Consider the following 22,105-nt stretch of genomic DNA (forward strand, 5'->3'; position numbering starts at 1 on the left):
TCTTTAGCCTAGCAGCTGGAGATGCAATCCTGCTGGTATTCCTTTTCTTCTTCCTCTTCAAAACCTGTCAATCCTTTATGTTCAAATCAGCCACCAACAACCGGCTACCTCCTGGCCCTCCTGGTTTGCCAGTACTTGGCAACATATTAGATGTGGGTCTCAAACCACACATAAACTTAGATCTTCTCAAACAAAAATACGGGCCGTTAGTTTGGCTACGTTTAGGTAGCATCAACACTCTAATCATATCTTCGACGGAATCTGCAGCAGAAATGTTTAAAAAACATGATCAGTCATTCTGCAACCGCCACTTAAATGAAACGCTGGTGAGAGAAGAAAACGGCCACAAGGGATCCATCGGACTAAGCGAATACGGTCCCTATTGGCGCATGATGAGAAGGATATGCGCAACCGAGCTTTTCTGCAAGAAGCGCATAGTTGACACAACACCTATCAGAAAAAAATGTGTTGATCAGTTGATCGAATGGATATGTGATGGAGCCAAATCCAACCCAGGAAAACCTATTGAGATCACACGATTTGTTTTTGCAGCTAATTTTAACGTGAGTGGAAATCTCGTCCTTTCTAAAGATAATCTTGTGAATCCCAAGTCGACCATCATAAATAATTTCTTCAACTTAACTTCTGAAATCATGGAAATCATAGCCAAACCCAACGTGTCAGATTATTTCCCCCTCTTAAGTTTTTTAGACCTACAAGGTTTAAGAAAGAAGACTAACAATCTGTCTAAACTTCTTGGTGTTATTACGAATGGCTTTGTGGAGGAGCGCTTGCAGATGAGGATGAATAGTTCATATCACCAACAGAAGAAGCACCAAGATTTCTTAGATGTGTTGATAGATTACGAAGGCAACGGAAAGGATGAACCATCAAAAATCTCTGTTAAATACATCCAAACATTAATGGTGGTAAGGAATTATTTAATGCTAGCGTATAATATACCAATCAGAAAAGTATTTAATTCGTAATGTAATGCGCGCAGGAATTTTTCATGTCTGCAAACAAAGCAATAAGCATAACTGTTGAGTGGGCGATGTCGGAACTTATCCGCAATCCAGAGATGATGAAAACAGCCAAAGCGGAGATTGCCCAAGTTGTAGGCCATGGAAAGAAGATGGAAGAGAGTGACATAGAGAATTTACCATATCTTCGTTCTACAGTCAAGGAGACATTAAGGTTTCATCCTCCTGGCGCATTCCCGATACCACGGACCGTGATGCAAGACATAGAGGTGATGGGATACTCAATACCGAAGGGAACTCTAGTGCTGGTTAATATTTGGGGAATTGGTAGGGACCCAAGTAGTTGGGATGATCCATTATCCTTCAAGCCAGAACGATTCTTAAACTCCACCATCGATTATCGTGGGCAAAATTTTGAGTATATACCTTTTGGAGCAGGACGACGTATCTGTCCAGGGCTCCCTTTAGCTCAACAAATGATTCACGTGATGCTTGGCTCACTTTTTCAATCTTTCGATTGGGTTCTGGAGAAAGGTCTGACTCCAGAAACCATGGATATGAGTGACAAAGTTAGATTTTCGCTGGGAAGAGCTGTTCCATTGAGCACTCAGCAGTAGGGGTGTAAGACATTCGTACTCAGCTGGTGTAACATCATTGATGTTAGTGTCAATGATGTTGGTGTTTGTGTTTTTGGTGATGGAGAAAAATATTAGAGGAAGATGATGTCCGTGGGGTGGATTTTTTTGTTGGTGTTGAAAATGAAGATTGTGGATGAAGAAGACGGTTCCCATGGCGGAGAAAGAGAAGTTTTTTTTCTACGAGTCTTGTGAAGTCTGTAAAGAAAGATCTAGTTGTCTTTCAAATGTGTTCACCAGGATATGATTGTCTGTTACAAAAATAACTAGCTGGCACCCATCCATTTCACCAATACCATCATTTTACTCGTTCATCACGATCAGGTTTGTTGGATACTCGTCCATTTGACCTAATTTCTCTAGATTATGCTATCCAAATATTTCAGTTTCAATTTTTTGATTTTCTTTTAAATTTATTTTGGTCTTTTGTATTTTGTAGTGGTGATTGATTCTTTTAACGAGTGAGGACACATTCTATCTTCTTGGCCAAACCATGGAATTTGGAGCATTGGATTTATTTTTAATATAAGTATACCTAACAAATGTTAATTTTAGGGGTTTTAAGGATATTTTTTATGATTTTAAAATTGTCCCAACCCAAGTTTCTCTGTTAAGCTTTAAGGCATCGTGTTAAGAGAGTTATTTTTGATTTTTTCCGGAGGAGTTAGGATGTTAGTTTGTTCTTAAATATACGGGTTACCATTTCACCTTATGTGGCTGTTCCTGCTTCTAATTTAAACCTAAATTCCTTTTGATATTATTAGAGGAGTTTTATTTATATGTTCACCTTGTTGAGAATATTAGTCCCACATTGTCTGGCCAATCTAAGATCCTGCGGTTTATAATTTTTTGGGCCTCTCCAAACATTGCTAATTGGTTTTGAGTTTGATGCCCGTAGACTTTAACATGGTATCAGATCAGGCTATTGACTGATTCTGCGGTTTATAGTTCTTTAGATCTCTCCACTCATTGCCAATTGGTTTTGAGTTGGATGCCCGTAGACTTTAACATGGTATACCTTGGGTTAGTCCCAAACTCCAATACATGATTACTGGAATACTGCACCAGTGTGAAGGACCTGCATGGAAATGATGTACATCTGAAGCCATAAATCTTCTCTCTTTTATCCTTAAAGATGCGATTATTTCATTCCTTCCAGATGGTCCCAACATATGGCGTAAGGGATTATGTTCCACATGAAATTTCCTGCAGTGTAAACCTCACCAGTAACCAATACTTGCGGTGTAAACCTTACCGCCACCGTGGTGAGCAGTAAGGTTTGAAAAGAATGGTGTCTAATTAATTAGGGTTTCATCTGGGATATAGGCAACTCCCCCATGTCATTTAAGAACGATTTTTTGGGACCATGATTCTATTTTTAGTAAGACATTTAGAAGTAAATCTAGATCACCTCTTATCTAGATATTTATATTAATACCTAAACTACCCTTCTGATTAATTTTGGGTAATGATTAGTGAAATCATTAGTGAAATGATTAAGTTAAAGAAATAGAATTATTGAGAGAGTAAAGTTAGACAAGATGAAGAGGCCCATGCTCACCCCTACTCAGCAGTAGGGGTGTAAGACAAGAGAGAGCTGTTCCATTTGTTATTATAGATGACTTCTCAAGATATATGTGGTCTATTCTACAATCAGCACTCAGCAGTAGGGGTGAGCATGGGCCGGTATGGACCGGTTTTCTCCTCATCCGCATCCAATCCATTGCACTATGGATTTCAAATGTGGCATCCACACCCGATCCATATCCAACGGATTTGCATCCAATGGATACACAGATGGACGGATTGGATGCGGATAATTCAATGGATTTGTTTTAGTTAAAATTTATAGTAAAGAAAATAAAGCTAACACAAATGACTCCTTAAAAAACCTACATATCCTATATATGTATACAAATATAAAAATGTCATGTACAACACCCCAAACAAACATCTTAAAAATTCCTAAATGATCCATAGTATTTTCTTGAACTATATCAATGCTCTTAATTTAACGGATATGGATGTCCAACGGATTTTCAAGGTTACATCCGGGCCCGATCCGTTATCCGTTGGATTTTAAAAATTTCATCCACATCCAACCCACTAACGAACGGTCCGAGCATCCGTCCGCAAATGAACGGTTGGTCCCGGTTAAATCCGCGGATTACGGGCCGAATGCTCACCCCTACTCAGCAGTGGCGGAGCTGGAAATTAAATTTGGGAGTGGTTTTTGAGCTTTAGGGGTGGCTTAAGCCCATTACTTGGGCTTATTTTGAGCAATTTCCCATTACTGAAAAAGTGATACGGTTCAAAACAGAAACTTCACTTTCATATAAACCAACATTTGATAACAGGTTCCTACTATTGACAATCGGTCGTTGTTGCAGCTCACTCTCGACCACCTCCTTCCTCTAAGATAATAACTCTGGATAGCAACAAAAAGAAGAAGGAACCATGGTAAAAGAAAGAAGTTGTCCTTACTGTTGTAAAGAACACAACAAGATTGTGAAACTCATCATGGGCACATACCAACTATTGGAAATGAAGATAGCATTAAAGAAGATAGTGTATAAGGAACAAACTGATTTTGGCCATGATATACGTACAGTAATGCTTTTCTTTTTCTTGGTTGATAAATAATGGGGATGATCGAGTAATGCTACGCCTGGCCTCTAAATATATATCGTATGCTGCTACGAATTGACACTATCTATTCAAAAAATAGGATAAAGGAAATCTTGTTTCTTCGAATGCAGAGGATAAGACAGACTCGTTTGTGTACCATTCCATGGTCGGTATACATACATTATCATAAAGCGAATTTGACCAAAGTACTGTTTTAAGGTGATACTATCAGTTTTGGTGTAATTTTTGTGTTGCTTGAAACATAGAGGCAGCTTTTATGCCATCCGAGAAGTTTTCCGCCGTCTGATATTATCTCGGACCACCCCTAGATATTCGACTTCTTTTATGATTTTGATTTTTGTGCCAGTTATAGTACTATTATTGACCACCAATGACACCGCGTTTCACTTTGGCCGCTTTGAAATTTTCTGGTACATTCCAGAATGCCGGTGATGTAATGTGATTTGTATCGAATATGGATACCAACGAATACACGGATACGCATAACCATGTCAAAGTTAAGGAAACATGAATTTTCCTTTTTTGGGGTTCTTTCAGACCGACGTCCTTTCCGCGCTATGGAAGCCAACCCTTTACTATTCCAAAACTGTTTCGTTAAAATCTATAAATACCCATCAGCAAAAACTAATCTATAAATACTGTTCTTTGGTTTGCAATATCTTCAAATCAAACTTCTGCTATAATCACACGAGATTAAAACAAAGACAGGAGACGAACCTCGATCTTGGTAGTACGATGGCATCAAAGAGAATTCTAAAGGAATTGAAAGATCTCGAAAGAAATCCACCCAGTTCTTGCAGCGCTGGTCCTGCAGGTGAGGATATGTTTAATTGGAAAGGCACCATAATGGGACCAACAGATAGCCCTTTTGCTGGTGGTGTGTTTCTCATGTCCATTAAGTTTTCAGCAGATTATCCTTTCAAGCCACCAGTGGTTACATTCATGACGAAAGTTTTCCATCCAAACATCAATAGCAACGGGAGTATCTGCCTCGACATTCTCAAAGAACAATGGAGTCCAGCCCTTACAATATCGAAGGTGCTGTTGTCCATTGGCTCACTGCTTACTGATCCAAATCCTGATGATCCCTTGGTCCCTGATATTGCGCACTTGTACAAGACTGACAGAGCCAAGTATGAGACGACTGCCCGATCCTGGACCCATAAATATGCTGTGATGAAATAATATGAATGCGCTAAGTGTATGTGGTTTTATCTTTCTTCATCTTCGTTTGTTTAGCAATGGTATATATTTCTGGGGCGGGGTGTAGAAACTTTATTTTGCAAAGTCTAGTTAACCTCAGTTCATTGCGGCTTTTGCCGATTTTTATTTTGTCATTAGTAGTAGCTTATGATAATTCTCTCGGTACTTGTGATTCACTTCGATTTGTAGTGCACATTCCATATTTTGTAATTCGTAATCACCAAAAACAACACATAATTGCATACATTTTATTACATTCAACCTGGAACTAATACACAAAGCTAGCTAACACCCAATTAAAAGGAGAAAACACTCTACCATCCGAGCATTCAAGGTGAATATTTTTAGGAAAATTTCTTGTTTGGTCCGAAGGCTCATATAGTTATTTATAGTAGGGTTTAACCGGATTTTTTTTTATCCGGAGGTCCAAAATTAATTAAAACATGGAAATGTCTATAATGCCCATTACTACCAAACGTGTGTGTCTACACTGCTTACAAATTTGAGTACATATCTGGTACACTGCTTAAAAATTCGAGTACATATTTGCTACACTGCTTACAAATTTGAGTACATATCTGTCGCACTGCTTAGAAATCTGAGTACATATCTGTCGTACTGCTTACAAATCCGATTATATATCTGAATGCTTACAAATTCGAGTACATATTTGCTGCACTGCTTCCAGGTAGAGTACAAATCTGTAAGAATCAATGATAAATAAATTAGAAAACGTGTTACATCACATACATTGTGATGATTATAATTTTTCTTCGACTGTATTGCCATGCTTCTGGGGGCAAAGCAAGGATCTTCTATTATCGTTTTCTTCTTAACTGCATATAGATTGACTCGCTTTACGTACTGCTAGTGTCAATGCCTGCAGACACACAAAAATTAAAACGTTCATCATAGAGGCCATAACTTATGCCCAAACACACAGAGTCTAATTTGAGGAACCATACAAACCAATGCAAATAAAACTCATAATGCACGACAAATGGTCTCCACCAATAAATCCAGAATTTAATGAACCTGAAAAACTGTGGGCTGCACGGTGATATTACTGACTGAGCCATCCTGCTCTTTCGCGGTCTCCACCAATAAATCCTGCAGAAATACATCGAAGTCTGGTCAACAAAAGCAGCAATCTCATAGAAATCCAATCATAATATAACTGAAAAACTATATTACTTCTGCTGAAATAAGTCGTGCAACTATGTTTTTTGTTTTTGCTAGTTTCTTAAAATTAATCGACAACCAAAAAACTAAACTGGAAGCACATAATTGGCATTCTTGATGCCCCTGCCATTAATCCAAAGCATCTAATACACAAACAGTTAATACATTAAGAAAAAGAAAAAAAAACATTAGTATCAACAATGAGAAGACATTTACAGCATAAGCTGCGCTTTACCCCGAAGCTAACATTAGTAGTTTTCCTCAATCATAGCCATAAAGAATTTAAAAGGGGTGTAATTAAATTCAAATTACCATGGGAGGTTATCAATGATTTTACCTGTCGATTGTTACCACATAATGAGAAATTTTTTATCAACAGTAGCTTAATCAAATCTAAGAAGAGCCGAATCTGAAACGCAGGAGACATTAATTTAACATCTAAAATAAAAATGGTTTAAGCAAGCACAGGGATTGCAATTCGGTGGATCAATGAAGGAACCCCAACCTTGAGTGTTACCGAGAAAAGTACACATCTGTTCCAACAACGAAGTTCTCTATGTCACATTTGTTATGCAACTCAGATATGTGCACATATAAATAAATTTAATCTGCTTGCAAGGCTCTATTATTGTCATGGAAATATATACTCGATAGGATAATAAAATAGCAAAACCCAAACTCCTGAATCAGCTAATATCAATATAGAAGACAATGGTCATGGAAAAAATCAATTAATGTTCCACTGAAGAAGAATTCTTTTCAAAGACATCTAAATCAATTCCTGAGTTTTACGCCATGTCTCCAATTTATGCTCATTTCCTAAGCTTTATCAAAACCATTGTTTCATCTGATGTGTTCAACTTAGTCAGCATTAACAACTTTCCAGATGATAAATAAGAAAGTTAAGTTAACATATTAACTGAACCAAACCTGTGAGAGCAATCATTCTACACCGGAAAATCCCTATTATTGTGGCGATTTTTCAATAACATTTTTCTCATCTTTGGTCGACTCTTCCTGCAAAGGAAAAATAAAGAAATGGTTAACCATTTAGTTGTATATAGAGTTGATAAAAAAAATAATAATTAAGGATCTATGAGAAACAACAAAATCGAAGCACATAATGCGGTATTTCACATATGTACTGATGGATCAAACTAAAAAAGTGAGAGATCTATGAAAGAAACAAAATCTAAGAGAAGTTTCTATGAGTATGTCATATATGTACTGCAGTTTCATGAACTACAAATCAACTTCATGACAAGAATAATTAAGAATCTATGAGAAACAACAGAATCGAAGCACATAATACGGTATTTCACATACGTACTGATGGATCAAACTAAAAAAATGAGAGATCTATGAAAGAACCAGAATCTAAGAGAAGTTTCTATGAGTATTCCATATATGTACTGATGGATAATACGATCTGAAAGTACAAACAAATCGAAAACAGAAAAATAATAAAATCGATAGCTAAAATCATTAAAAACATGATAATCTAACCAAATAACAGAATAAATATGAACAAGATTCATAAAAAAAGAATAAAAACGACCGAGCTCTATGAGTATTCCGTATATGTACTGCTGGATAATACGATCTGAAAGTATAAACAAACCTGATTTTGAAGCGAAAACAGAAAGATAATGAAATCGGAAGCATAGATCTCTCACTTTTTTAAGAATCTATGAGAAACAACAGAATCGAACAATCACAAAGAAGATTTATAAAAACAAAAACAAAAAAAGCAATTCACAAATAGAAATATAAACAATGTAAATCACAGAAATCACTAACATAGAGAACATCAATATAATCGAGTTACGAAAATCATGAAATCGATCTAATCTTTATGATTCAGTTGAAAGCATAACAGAAAACAAAAAAAACATTATATAAAAGATTAGATAACATACCTGCAAAAAGAGGGCGACCTTCAGAAACCCTACGTCTAAATTCACCAGCACCAACAACAACAGAAGAAAGAGAAAGGAGAGAAGAAAACCGATCTGAATTTTTTTGATCGAGAATATAGAAAACTTAAAATGTTATTTGTTAGGTGAAGGTTATTTTAGGAATTTTTGAAATACACATCTTTGGTCTCGCACGTGTACAGGACCTGGGCTTAAAAAATTTGGTCCATTTTCATGTTTTCTTTTAATTATGGACCTCTGATTAGTGGGCTTTAATGGGTGGACCTGTCACTAACTAAGAACACTATATTGGTACCTATTGGTAATTCCTAGATATTTTTATGGCATGCAGTACGACTAGGATTGAACAGGCACTTTAATTAGCAGGAGCACAGCATCTTGGCAGTCACAGCATGGATTGTAAGAACCACCACCGCATCTAATTTGTGGGCATGGTTTTGTTGGTCTTGGGCACACAATTAGGCATCTAACTTTTGGGCAGTTATTTATAACTTCCTGACCCTCCTCCGGTATCAATCCTGAAAGATATATTCAGTATTTAATCAGTTAATTATATGTAACAATATACTCCTATGATTGAAAAAAAAAATAGACTAGCAAGGAAGTAGTAGTCTTACTGCTTGCAGAAGATGCTACTGGCATGGCAATTAAGACTAACAAGAAGAAGCTAATGAGGAATTGGCCATGATTTACTGCATTGATTCTTTTCTTTTTCTTCTTTGATGAATGATGATGATGCTCGAGTAATGCGTAAGTGACATTTATAAATACGTTAATATGATAAATATGTCTTTTGATATTGAAGATATAAGATAAAAAAAGGATAAGATAGTGGATGTGGATGTATGCCATTATTTCTATAGTGAATATGTTAATATGATAAAGTAAATATGGCCATGTGTGCTATTTTTTTTAATTCCAAAATATCCTAGTTTTGGTGTTATACTAGTAGCTACAAAATTAAAATCCTAGTTGGAGGCTGTTGATGTCCCATGGTTTTTGTACCTACCTGAAATATAGTTATTACTCCCATCTTAATTTAACCGTCAAAACCAGGGACGGACCTAGAAATTTTCATAGAGTAGGACTAGAAAATCAGTAGTTGTCAATGCAACCAAAGGCCGCGGCAAATTTTTTTGAACATATTAAATAAACAATGGGTTTACTAAAATTTGTCTTTAAAATATTAGGTATATAGAAAAATGTAAGATTAATATCCATTAATTTTAATTATGAATAGTGATTGTAGAAAAAAAATTATGATTTATGGAAGAAAAATGAAAAAATATGTGGATGCGATAATGAAATTTTATGCTTTAAACAAGATTTTTGGACTAAAAATTGATTGCGCTAAAACTACAAGGATTAATTATAAATAGGGGAGGGCTAATTACTAATATGGGACCGCTAATTACTAATTGTATAAAGATTACTTATACAAAAAAAAATTTCAAGCTAAAGGGCTATAGCCCGGGTTAACCCCTTGCTAGGCCAGTCCATGGTCAAAACCCATGTGGTTTGGCTGTTTCACTATGATTTTCCCCCTTTTTAAACTCTGTAATTGCATTGTTTCTCCTTCTCACGAGGCAACATCTCAGATAACTGAGCAGTTTCCTTGGGTAAAACGAGAAGATTAAAAGCTTCAATGCATGCTTCACGAGTCTCTTGCGTCATCTCTATTCTCCTGATGTCTTCATGGATATTTTTGCTGCAAAGAAACTTAAAAAAAAAAGGGTGAAACTTTGCGTCTCCCACAGGGTCCTTGTAAATTCCAAAACAGGAAAGTATGACTAACAGGGCAAAACACTTGTATATTATACTGATCGTTGAACTTCTATGTGTTTCTATTGCACATTACTGGTTAGTATCACCTCTCTCGTGTATTGATTTGTATATACAAAATCTCACATGTTGATTTGTGTTTGTGTTCAGAATCTTTGCATACCTTATCAAGTAAAATTAAGAGAGAATGCACTTTCTAAATGACTAGTATAATATAATATATAGGACTATAGTCTTTATATACTGACCGTGACAAGGTGAAACACACTTATTACACTAGTTACTATGAGCTTAGATGATGAACAACAACTACAGTGCACAACCAGTATCAGCACTTTTTATTTACTTATAAAAGTAAGTTTTCTCCTAAATTATCCCACAACACATTATTTTTCTACTGTTTGTATCCTCGATTTTATCTTCTAGACATCATCAGAGCCATGTAGTTTCTTGCCTTGCTTAGGAATGTTCTTTCATGTATATTTCAGTAGCATATTTCCAGTTGATAACCTTCCATATGTTCTTCAAATAGTCTGATCTGACATTTTTGTACTGCAACAAAAAGAGACACTCACACAACTTAACAAAGAAGAACGGAATAACTAGTATAAGCTTGCCTATGTTGAAAAAATCAAATTTCATACTTTCAGATGGCGTACTTGTAGTGATTTTACCAAACAACAAGAGGTACTGAGGTAAAAACTACTTGAGAGTTGTGATAAAAGAAAAAGAAAACTCGATGTCACCTGTAAATAATATGCATGCTCCCAAACGTCGATTCCTAGCAAAGGTACCAATGCTGCTCCTTTAGTAACCAGTGGATCCTGTAACAGTTGACGAAAATATAATTTATTAATTGAAACACCTGTATTGATGGATTTCTATAAACAACAACGCTAAACCGGCAGGTGAAGGATGCTACGTACAGAAACTCCATATTTCATTGTAAACTTGTGTGTCTTAGCGACACAAACTGATTACTGGAAGGCCACGAATTTAACTAGCTAATTCAATTTTTCAACATTTTAAGAGCTTCCCACATGCATCATGTGATACTAGAGATAAGAGGACAAGAAAGTTTTCAGTTTCTAGTCATAGTTTCATAAGCATGAAACTCATGACCTTTTATAAAACAGATATGTGGACATCATATTCCCGCATGATGACTCTCGTCAATTAAATTACCAGACGGACACAGTGGAAGCGTGAACAAACACTGGGGAGTTCAGACTGAAAACACCCACCAAGCTCCAAATTCTAATGTAGACCTTATTACTTTGTAATCTTAACACCAAAATAACACGTTCATGGCAAAAATCGTATCTAATCTAGCAGATGATGCGCCAAAAAAAAAATCGGCATAATGTCAAAAATTCAACACAAACGAACTACCAAATTGATCATAACCATAGTAAAAAGCTAATGCCGTCAAAAGGATGCCCTATATTTAACAGAAGCTTAGTAAAAAACTTGCCTGATTTGCTGTGGTCTGAACCACTAGCCTCTTCAGCTCTTTATCTAAACCTAGCCACTGCAAAATTCAAGAAAAAAACATAGAAAGAAAACAAATAAATGCCTCAAACAGTAGTTATGGCCCTTATGGGCGAATGAAAATTAACAGCCAACCACGCACACACTTTGCACCGGCACTAGGCAGCCGATCGAGGGGACAAAGCAGGCACTGGTTGAATGCTCAAGCGCCACCGCAAATGGTATAAACAGCATTCTTTTGAGACAACTAAACCAAATGTTGTAAAGCTAAATTACTCACCACCCAGCCAGACCCTTGTAATGCAGCACCTTCTGCCTTCATTATTTGAACTAATCTTTCCAGAGATCCAAAATTAGTGTCAATAGCCGCGCCAAGTGGCCCAAACGGAGGCACACCACCCCCTTCCTGCAATGCATTTCGAAGACATATTTACAGATACTGAAAGAAAGGAGATAAATAAAGAAGGCAAGATTGCTAACTTACATTGACGGGAATGAGATTTTTCCAGAAAATAGCATGATTGATGTGACCACCACCATTGAATTTGATTGAGCTTTGCAGTTTAACAACAGTTTGAGAATCTCCTTTCTCCATGGCTTCATGTAATTGCTCAAGCGCCTTATTGTAATTAGTTACATAAGTTTGATGATGTTTTTGGTGATGAAGTTGCATGATTTCTCCACTAATTACTGGTTCAAGGGCACTGTAATCATATGGAAGCTCAGGTAGTGAGACTGTTTGAAACTCCCTACAAAACCCTAAGCTCAGATTCTGAGGATTCAACCCTGTAAAGATAAAATAAAATAAAATAAGAGATTTTCTCATGAGTAGGGTTCGAATAGCAGCCATTGATTACGAATTCTAGTCCTAAACTCAATCGGAAAATGAGATATATTTTTTTTGTCAAAGTCAAGAGAGTTGCATGGTTTTATGGAATTTGAAGTGGCGACACGTAGAATGAAAAATGGTAACACTTGTTCAAAGTAGGGAAGCCTATATGAAACGGTAAACAGGCATTGAATGCATGCGGATCAACCCTGACAATTGGAGAGGGGGCAGTTAACCCATGGGCTATGTTGATGTGGCCGCCCTGCGTGCGTGTATCAGAGTCATTTTTGTACGTTCTGCACTGATTTCTCACGTTTACGGAGGAATTGTAACAATTGTTAGGACAGTCTTAGATTGTGCACGTAACGTATGATCAAACATGGATCATGTGGCCTATTACATGGGGCAATGTTAATGTACGGGTAGAATGTTTGATAGGACTCAAACGTAGAGGAATCAATCAAAGATGCTTTTCAACGTCAAAAATTCTTAGCGAACCACGGAAAAAACTGTGTAAAAAAACCGCCGGACACTGAATTAAACTCAGGCGGGACTCCCTGCCGTTCTCTGTGGAGTCCAACGGAATCGATAAAAAAAACACAAAATTGGTTAAAAAGACCAAAATCAATAATTCTTGAGTGAAAAGGACATTTAGATTTTGATACCGGACAAAAATGTAAAAGTAGTCAGGATGTAAACAATTTCATCCTACCCATTTTCAAATACTTTTTCTTATTTTTAATTTACATAAGGATGCATCCAATTTCATCCTTGATATTTTTTGAGTTTAAACCAGGATGAATCCAGTTTCATCCTTACTATTTTTTGGTGTCCATTTTACCCATAACAATTTGTACTCGTCCATTTGAACCATGTTTTAAAAATATTTGGACAAATGACCCATTTTTCATAAAAAAAAAACTGTGAGAGAAAAAGTAAATCCGATTTTTGCGTGGTTCAGAATCTCGGTCTGTCTAGACGCACTGTTTCAACATTTTCCCAATAGACATTTTTTTTCTTGATAGAATTCTCAAATGAGGATAATCTCCTCCGCATTTTAATGGGCCTAGATCAATCCATTGAGTGGGGAATTGAGTTTCTTGGATATTGTAATGTCTTGGTTTTTGAGGGCGTTAAGGCATATTGATGAGTCTCACTCATGTGTTCTTACTACCAAAAAATCTACCTATTGCTATACCATATATTGTCGCATCTTTAATATAGGTGTTGCAAAAGTTAATTTCTAGTCACAGTACTTTTCAGTTGCAGCTAAAAGCTATAATTTACTGATGTAAAATGAAATTTTTGCCACACAATAGTAGCAACAATATGAAAAGAGTGTGGTAAAAAAGTATAATCTCTTGCTGCAGCAATAAAAACTGGGTGCAGCAGTAGACTTCTTGCTACATAGGTTATCGCGACACTATTAGGAGTTTATGCCATAATCACTGGGTGCTGCAATATATTAAGTTTCTTGTAGTGTATGGTGTGGAACCCATGTTCCAAAGAATTAAGACGTTCCCTATTCACCGGGTGCATCAAAGGATACCAAATTGAATTTGGTTGTGAAATATGGATTTGGTTGATTACCAGATTGAAGATTTGAAAGTGGTTCGTATAGGGGAATCTGTTAATAATAATAGGTATCTGGTTCATGTTTATACACTTAAATCAAATTCATGGAGCAAGGTTGATGGCGTCAAGATGGATGATTTTGTTGATAAAATGTTTGATCCGACTCGCTAACACAGGGCTGCTAATGAGAATATCATTTTATTTGGGGGTATACCAATATCGCTAACACAGGGCTGCTAATGAGAATATCATTTTATTTGGGGGTATACCAATATATATATAGGACAAAAAAATAATTGCCTCTTGGGGATGTAAAATGGTACCCCATTAGCATCCTTATGTTAACGCGGGTCTCTTTGTTGGATTGCGTATACGTTAGGATGTAAATTTAGAAAGGACCATTTGATATGGAGAAAGAGAAGTTCCATAAGATTCCACTGCATATCCTCGATGTAGGTGCCGAACAATTTTTGTGTGTATTAGGAGGCCCACTTTGCTTTTCTTCGTTTTGGTTAATTTAGTTTTACTATGTGAGAGTTCAGTAAGGATAACAAAAAGATGGAAATGGATCCGACAGTTATTCCCTTGTATCTTGCAAAAATCTGTATCTCAACCTTTTGGTAGAATCCCACATGATAACCTGAGACGCATGTTTTGAAAAGGTTGCAAAATACCCAGCATCAGTCAAAGATGCTCAAAATTTTTGTAAATACCAAAGTTACGATTCGCCACGTGGACGCAGGAGAAGACACGAATCATTTAAGGAAATCCTGCCGAAAGATCTTGCACTATTTCTCGAAGATCCTCGTCACTGACTTGTCAAGTCAGGATCGTCATTATTGAATAACTGATGAAATGAAAACCATGTGCGAGATAGTATATTAAGGATAGGTAACTCACTTGAAGGATCTAAGTTGCGAAGAATCAGTTGGAGTATCCGGAAAGGCACCCGCCACGAAATAAAGATGGACGAAGTAAAGGTTACTTGACTAGAAAGATAACTTGCGAAGTAAATAAATTATGGAGCAAGAAAAAAGACAGTTGTCACGACAAAAACCCAAAGATGTCAGCGAAAGAAAGGGGAAACCTTCATGGAAAATGATCTGGGCGAAGTATAAAGCACCTCCACGAGATCCAGGCGAAGAAAAATGAGTTGTACACCATTATGGTCAATTGGTCTATAAATAGGGGTCCTTGGGCAATGTATGAGGAGTCAGATTCTGGCTGAGGGATTGCTTTGCTTAGAGTGAGAGATTAGGGTATCCTTGCACTCAAAAACTTGTATTCTTCACGACTTGGAATGGTTAATCAATAAAGAACTTTTTATCCAAAATCTTTATCATATCTTAGATCTGTTTCTTCTCTTACTTGGGTGTGCTACTGGATTTCCAGTAGTTACATTTTGGAGTCCAAAAACATGGACTTAGATCGGGGATTCATCCTCATCTAAGAGTTTGAAAAAGGTTTAAATTGTTTAAAACTATAGAAGTTAGAGATTTTGACGAGTTGTTTTAAAATTAGGGCTTTGTAGATCTTAAACGATTCATTCGTAGTCAAAACTAGAAACCTAGGAGAGAGAGTGGCCCTTGGGTATTTCATCGGAAGATTGAAGGCAAGAAATTAGTTGGAAGAGATTGAACCAAGGATCAGTTGATGGCTAAAACACCAGACCGGGCGAGACACGTGATAGAAACAAGGAGGAGCGAGCGGTTGGAGGCACAGAGAGAAGAAATGAAAGCAAATGCATCAAATGGAGAAAGCATCCTAAGTCGGCGGAAAGGAAAGGCGGAGGAAGATGCTAAACTTACGAAGGGACCTGTCTAAAACAGGAAAGCTAGGGCTATCGCAAAAAGAGGAACGATCCATGAGAAAAAGAGAAAGGATGTTGTTGATGAGAGCATGACGTTCGAAGAACCGAATGAGGTACCCCATTGGGAGAAAGGACGAGCAAGATACAAATCATAAAAACAAGCTGGAACGGTACAGTAAGGAGGTCAGGTGATGCGACCGGATTACGAACGCGGCAATAAGTTGAAGATGGGAAGATTGCAAGAAGAAGATACCAGTTCAGAGGCAATAACAGTTCCATCTCAAATGAAGATTCCGCAACGAGGAAACGATCCATGGGAAGATTACGAGGAAGATGGAAAAAGTAAGAAGGAAGAACATAGAGAAGGAAGATGCGGCAAGGATATGAACGGGAAAGAGACCTGAGGAGATTGTTGGTGGAGGCGAGATGTGAAAATGAAAAGCTGAAATACGAAGAGTAAATGAGGCGCGAGGACGAAAATAAACGTAATAATAGCGAAGGAAGCGCTTACGAAGTAAGAGGGAGGATGTTTGTACCCAGAATTACTTTTGGGCACGAAACACGATGAATAGATGATTTGGTGTGTATGTTGGGTTAGGAGACGAATTGAAGAACAAATATACAGTGACACAGGTTTAACGTGGTTCGGCATGGTTGCCTACATCCACGGACGAATCCCCTTGGGGGTGATATTTTATTGATATCAGAATTACATTGTGTATTTTTCTGTATTAGCTATCTCTCTATCCTCCAGTTTTCCCCTCATCTCACTCGTTTTTGCTCATCACTATTTATACAATTGTATACATAATTTCAATATAACTTAAATGGCATTAAATGCTCATTTATGCCTCCCTCTTCAATTTTGCATGAAGCTGCTGGAGTTATTATTGCATGTATGAAACTGCTGCATGGATCCATCTTTAATTCTGCATGAAACTGCTCATTCATGCCACCATGTTAAATTCTGCATGAAACTGCTCATTCAAGCCACTATGTTGAATTCTGCATGAATAATGGCTGGCAGTATAGTGTACGCTGGCTAGCAGCATAGATGACTGCATTGGTAGAGACTGCATTGGTAGAGACTGGATTGATGACTGACATGCATAATGGGCTGCCTGTTTGGATGGAGGATTCCGCCTGTGGGCATGGCCGAGCAACATGGCCGGGGGAGATGCTCGGGGGAGATGGCCGGGGGACATGCCCGGGAACTAGTTGGCAGTATCGCTGGCGGTATTGACGAAAATTGGCTGGAAGTGCGACTAGCAACTTTACTTCGACCGTCGACCGATGGTTGACCCTGACCATTGACCGGTATTGACCTTTGACCATTGACCGGTGTTGACTTCACGGAGCACTGGACTTGCTTGTAGCTACTTCAGTGAGTAAGCTGGTGGAAGGATTGAATGAGGGCCAAAGGGTAATTTAAGTAGCAATTTGGCCCATTATGTGGCCTTTTAACTCATGGTACAAACATCTCCCCCTCTTAACCTCCAACTCGTTGGAGGCTAAGAAAATTTTGTTTTCCTTAGTCAATGGAAGAACTCGCCCCCAAGTGTGGATTGTTGATGTTGAGGTGATTGGCAAAATTCCCTTGTTGTTTGCGAAAATCAAGACGCCCCCAAGGGTAAATTGTTGTTGTTGAAGTGCAAAGAAAAAAGCCTTCGTCGATTGAGGAAATCGTAATCAAGTCGCCCCCAAGTGAGGTTGTTGGGATTGGAAGATCGGGGTGAAACAATTGAGTATGAACCATTGTCGTATGCGAAAACAGACTGAAGTCTGAACTGGACTGCGACGGAAGCGTGATGCTTGACAGGAATGGTGTTGAAAGTGAGCTGTAACTGTTGATGTAAAACAGAACTGAGGTAGTTGCATAGCAAAGGGGTGTGACCCTTTAGTAGTTGAGATGGTAACAGATTTTGTGTGTTGTTGGACCTCCAATGGTCTTGGTTGTGCCACTGGATGTGACATCAATCTTTATATGTCTTCAATAGTAGCAGCGATGCTGACTAGATCAGAATAGTTAATCCGGAACTGGATTGCAGTGATTGAGGTAATCTGGACTGCGATGGCCACAAAAAACTGTGCTCTGTAGTAATGAGCAAAACTGGGTAGTAACAACATTGAGCGAAGTTGGTCTGCAGCAGCTGCGATCAGCTGGACTGCAGGAGCTACGAACATGACTGCATCAGCTGTGGTCAGCTGGACTACAGGAATCACGAGCATAGTTGGGATGCAACAACTTCGATCAGCTGGAATGCAGGATCTGCGAACATAGATGGACTGCAGCAGCTTCGATCAGCTGGAATGCAGCAGCAACGAGAAAAGTTTCACTGCAGCAGCTGCGATCGGCTGGACTGCAGGGACTGAGGACATTGCTGGACTGCAGCAGCTGCGATCAGCTGGAATGCAGCAACGACGATCAAAGTTACATTACAGCAGCTGCGATCAGCTGGACTGCAGGAACTGCGAATATAGCTGGACTACATCAGTCGCGATCAGCTGAAATGCAGCAGCGACGAGCAAAGTTACACTACAGCAGCTTCGATCAGCTGGACTGCAGGAACTGCGAACATAGCTGTACTGCAGTAGCTGCGATCAGCTGGAATGCAGCAGCGATGATCCAAGTTACACTACAGCAGCTGCGATCAGCTGGACTGCAGGAACTGCGAACATAGTTGTACTGCAGTAGCTTCGATCAGCTGAACTGCAGCAGCGACGGGCAAGACTGCACTGCATCAGCTGCGATCAGCTAGGCTGAAGGAGATGCGAACATAGCTGGACTGCAGCAGCTTCGATCAGCTGAAATGCAGCAGCGACGAACAGAGCTGGACCACAACAGCTTCGATCAGCTGGACTGTAGCAGCAACGATCATTATTGGGTTGCAGTAGCTTCGATCAGCTAGACTACAACAGTTGCTAAGGAACTGGGTTAAAACAGTTCGATAAACCTGAGTGTAGCAGTTACAAATAAAACCATATTGTATCAGTTGAGTCCAACTGAGTACATAATGGATTAGCAAAATTAGAATGCATCAGTTGCGTCCAACTGAGTGCAGCTGTTGCTTAAGAACAGGATTACAACAGTTCGATCAACTTAGCTGTAGAAGTTTAACATTACTGATTGCAATAATTGCGTCAAAATATTAGGGTGTATGCTCGCCCCCACTTAATCCTATAACTCGCTAGAGGATTAAGAAGTTTGGGTTACCTTTTGTTTCGATTTTCAGAAGCTGAATTCCGCATTGCATTTAGGTGCTATGTAACTCGCCCCCAAGCGTATGGAGTGTTACGCAGCTCGCCCCAAAAGAGTTATCTTTTGGACCATGAGGTGTTACATATCTCGCCCCCAAGTGATGATCACACACGTTGAAGTGATATGCAACTCGCAAGATAATGATTTTCATGCTGCTCAATGCTCGCACAATGGTACACAACCTTGCTACATCTTGCTCGTACATGGAATGAAGTTGTAGGTGTCTGCTATCTGGAATTCACACAGGGGGACAATCCCACTATTCCAGATGCGCGCAGAATTGAAATGTATGCATCTCCTTGTGAGAAAATGCTCGCCACATTATAGGTGTCCTAGTGAACAAAAGTATGCATTATTATATGAAATGATGCAATGATATGTAAACTGTATACGTACCTGATGAGATGTGGTATTGCGACACTGTGTGCATAGGGCTGTAAGGACGTCCACTCAACAACTAGATTTTTCTCCGAGATTGGAATGCACCAGTTGAATCGAAACTGGGTATTGAAGACAATTGCCATGGAACAGTATTTTCGCAGCTACGATCAGCTGAGCTGTAACAGCTATTAGTGAAACTGGACTATAATAATTATGCGAAAAAGGACTGCGGCAGTTCGTTCAACTGGACCGCAGCATTTGCTGAAGAAACGGACTACAATAGCTCGGTCAACTAGACTGTAGCAGTTATGATGACCACCGAACATAAGTGTCTTGAGATCTGAAAATCCACACAACTAGCATGAGCATTTCATGTTGTGGACTTAAATCAACACAACATCAATCTTTGAGGATTTCGTTATGGCTTCATATGGTAGTTTAAAATGCGCCCCTCTTTGATGTCGCCGCTCCAGCCTCAAAAAATAATTTTTCTTTAAACGATGAAATTTTTCCTTCGTGACGTTGGAAATTGACATACGATCTCAACGGGCCGAATATCACTTCCTTTGGACGCACGGAGAAGAAGTTATCGAAGAAATGAAATTGGTCGGTAAGCGGCTTGCTCCAAGACCGGATTGTACAAAAACTATTATTTTTTAATTTGAAAAATTTTACCAACGAGCCAAAAATCATCCAATTCGGACGTGGGATGAAGAAGATATCAAGGAAACAAAATTTAAGACCAAGCCCAAGTGGGGCGTATAAATCCGCTAGGCAAATTGACGTGGGCTGAAAAATCCAGGTTTACGAAATTAAGTTGCTCCGAGTTTCACTGAATCAGATCGAATTTGCCGGCCGTCTGCCGCCGGCAATTGCTGCGGAGCAGGGACGAAATATGCTGACGCCGTTATGTTTAAAGGAATATTCTAGCAACGAACGTGAGATGATGACTGCACATCGCTGCTGACGTGGCAGTCAATGATTGGTCCTTACTACTGACGTGTCAACGATGGCGTGGAGGATTTCTGCTGACGTGGCATTGCTTGGCCAACATCACGTTGATGTGGCATATGACACATCAGCCCTATTGACGTGTGGTCTTATGCTGACGTGGAAGCCATTTATTGGCCTGATTTGGGTGACGTGTAGTGCTGACGTGGTATGTATGATGCCGTGGCAGGCACTAATTGGACGGGGATGCTGACGTGGCAGTTTCTGACGTGGCGACTCTTATGTGGTTGTTCTTGCTGACGCTGCTGCTGCTGACGCCATGCTGACATCATGATTCACTAACACTGAAGTGGGTGATGGAGACCATAACGTGGGTGACGGTTTCTTAAGGGGGTAAATGAAACCCTGAAGTGGTTGAACGGATCTGGTCGCCGGCTTGACCGCCGGCCTTGGACACCGGTCGTGGTTTAACAGGACTGCAGCAGCTGCGATTAGATGTACTGCAGTAAATGAAATCAAAACTGGACCCAATCATGTTGCGGATCGAACATCCAACAACAATTTTGACGATGTTTTTACGTCATCTTTTACCGTGGACCGAACGTCCTTGGAGCGGTTTCAACGGTCTTTTAGTGATGCAGTTTTATTGGTTTCCGAAGGTGATAATTTCTGCAAATCTGAAACAACGAATCTGGATTGCAGCAGTTACGATTAACTGGACTGCAGTTTCTATAATTTTATATGGTCAGCAGCAGCTGCGATTATCTAGACTGCAACAACGATCAAACTAGACTGCAGCAGTTGCAATTAACTAGAGTGCAGCGGTGATTTTTCAAGACGTTCAAACTACTTTTTAAAGGAGACGATTTTGAAGTATTTTCTTTACAACTTTTCTCAATGGGAAAACACGATCTCTTTTCTCGTATTCCCCTTAGTCGGCGCCAATGTTTGTACCCAGAATTACTTTTGGGAACGAAACACGATGAATAGATGATTTCGTGTGTATGTTGGGTTAGGAGACGAATTGAAGAACAAATATGTACAGTGACACAGGTTTAACGTGGTTCGGCATGGTTTCCTACATCCACGGACGAATCCCCTTGGGGGTGATATTTTATTGATATCAGAATTACATTGTGTATTTTTCTGTATTAGCTATCTCTCTATCCTCCAGTTTTCCCCTCACCTCACTCATTTTTTCTCCTCACTATTTATACAATTGTATACATAATTTCAATATAACTTAAATGGCATTAACTGCTCATTTATGCCTCTCTCTTCAATTCTGCATGAAGCTGCTGGAATTATTATTGCATGTATGAAACTGCTGCATGGATCCATCTTTAATTATGCATGAAACTGCTCATTCATGCCACCATGTTAAATTTTGCATGAAACTGCTCATTCAAGCCACTATGTTGAATCCTGCATGAATAAT

General features: G+C 38.8%; 2 protein-coding genes and 1 pseudogene across 2 annotated transcripts; 2 read left to right on the forward strand and 1 right to left on the reverse strand.

Annotated features, from left to right (window-relative positions):
* The first annotated feature begins 653 nt into the window (after positions 1-653).
* LOC113316348 (cytochrome P450 76A1-like) lies at positions 654-1,600 on the forward strand. Its single transcript, XM_026564548.1, has 2 exons — positions 654-929; positions 1,004-1,600. Exons 1-2 carry the CDS (start codon positions 654-656, stop codon positions 1,598-1,600), a joined length of 873 nt encoding a protein of 290 aa, XP_026420333.1.
* Positions 1,601-5,002: 3,402 nt separating this feature from the next.
* LOC113316349 lies at positions 5,003-5,452 on the forward strand (annotated as a pseudogene).
* A 5,307-nt stretch (positions 5,453-10,759) lies between these two features.
* LOC113316350 (superoxide dismutase [Mn], mitochondrial-like) lies at positions 10,760-12,712 on the reverse strand. The gene is made up of 5 exons (XM_026564549.1): positions 12,347-12,712; positions 12,143-12,268; positions 11,846-11,902; positions 11,118-11,195; positions 10,760-10,923 (listed from the first exon to the last, which is right to left on the reverse strand). Exons 1-5 carry the CDS (start codon positions 12,710-12,712, stop codon positions 10,831-10,833), a joined length of 720 nt encoding a protein of 239 aa, XP_026420334.1. The 3' UTR covers positions 10,760-10,830.
* Between the last annotated feature and the right edge of the window lie 9,393 nt (positions 12,713-22,105).

Source organism: Papaver somniferum, chromosome 10 (genome assembly GCF_003573695.1).
Source record: "Papaver somniferum cultivar HN1 chromosome 10, ASM357369v1, whole genome shotgun sequence".
Lineage (NCBI taxonomy): Eukaryota > Viridiplantae > Streptophyta > Magnoliopsida > Ranunculales > Papaveraceae > Papaver > Papaver somniferum.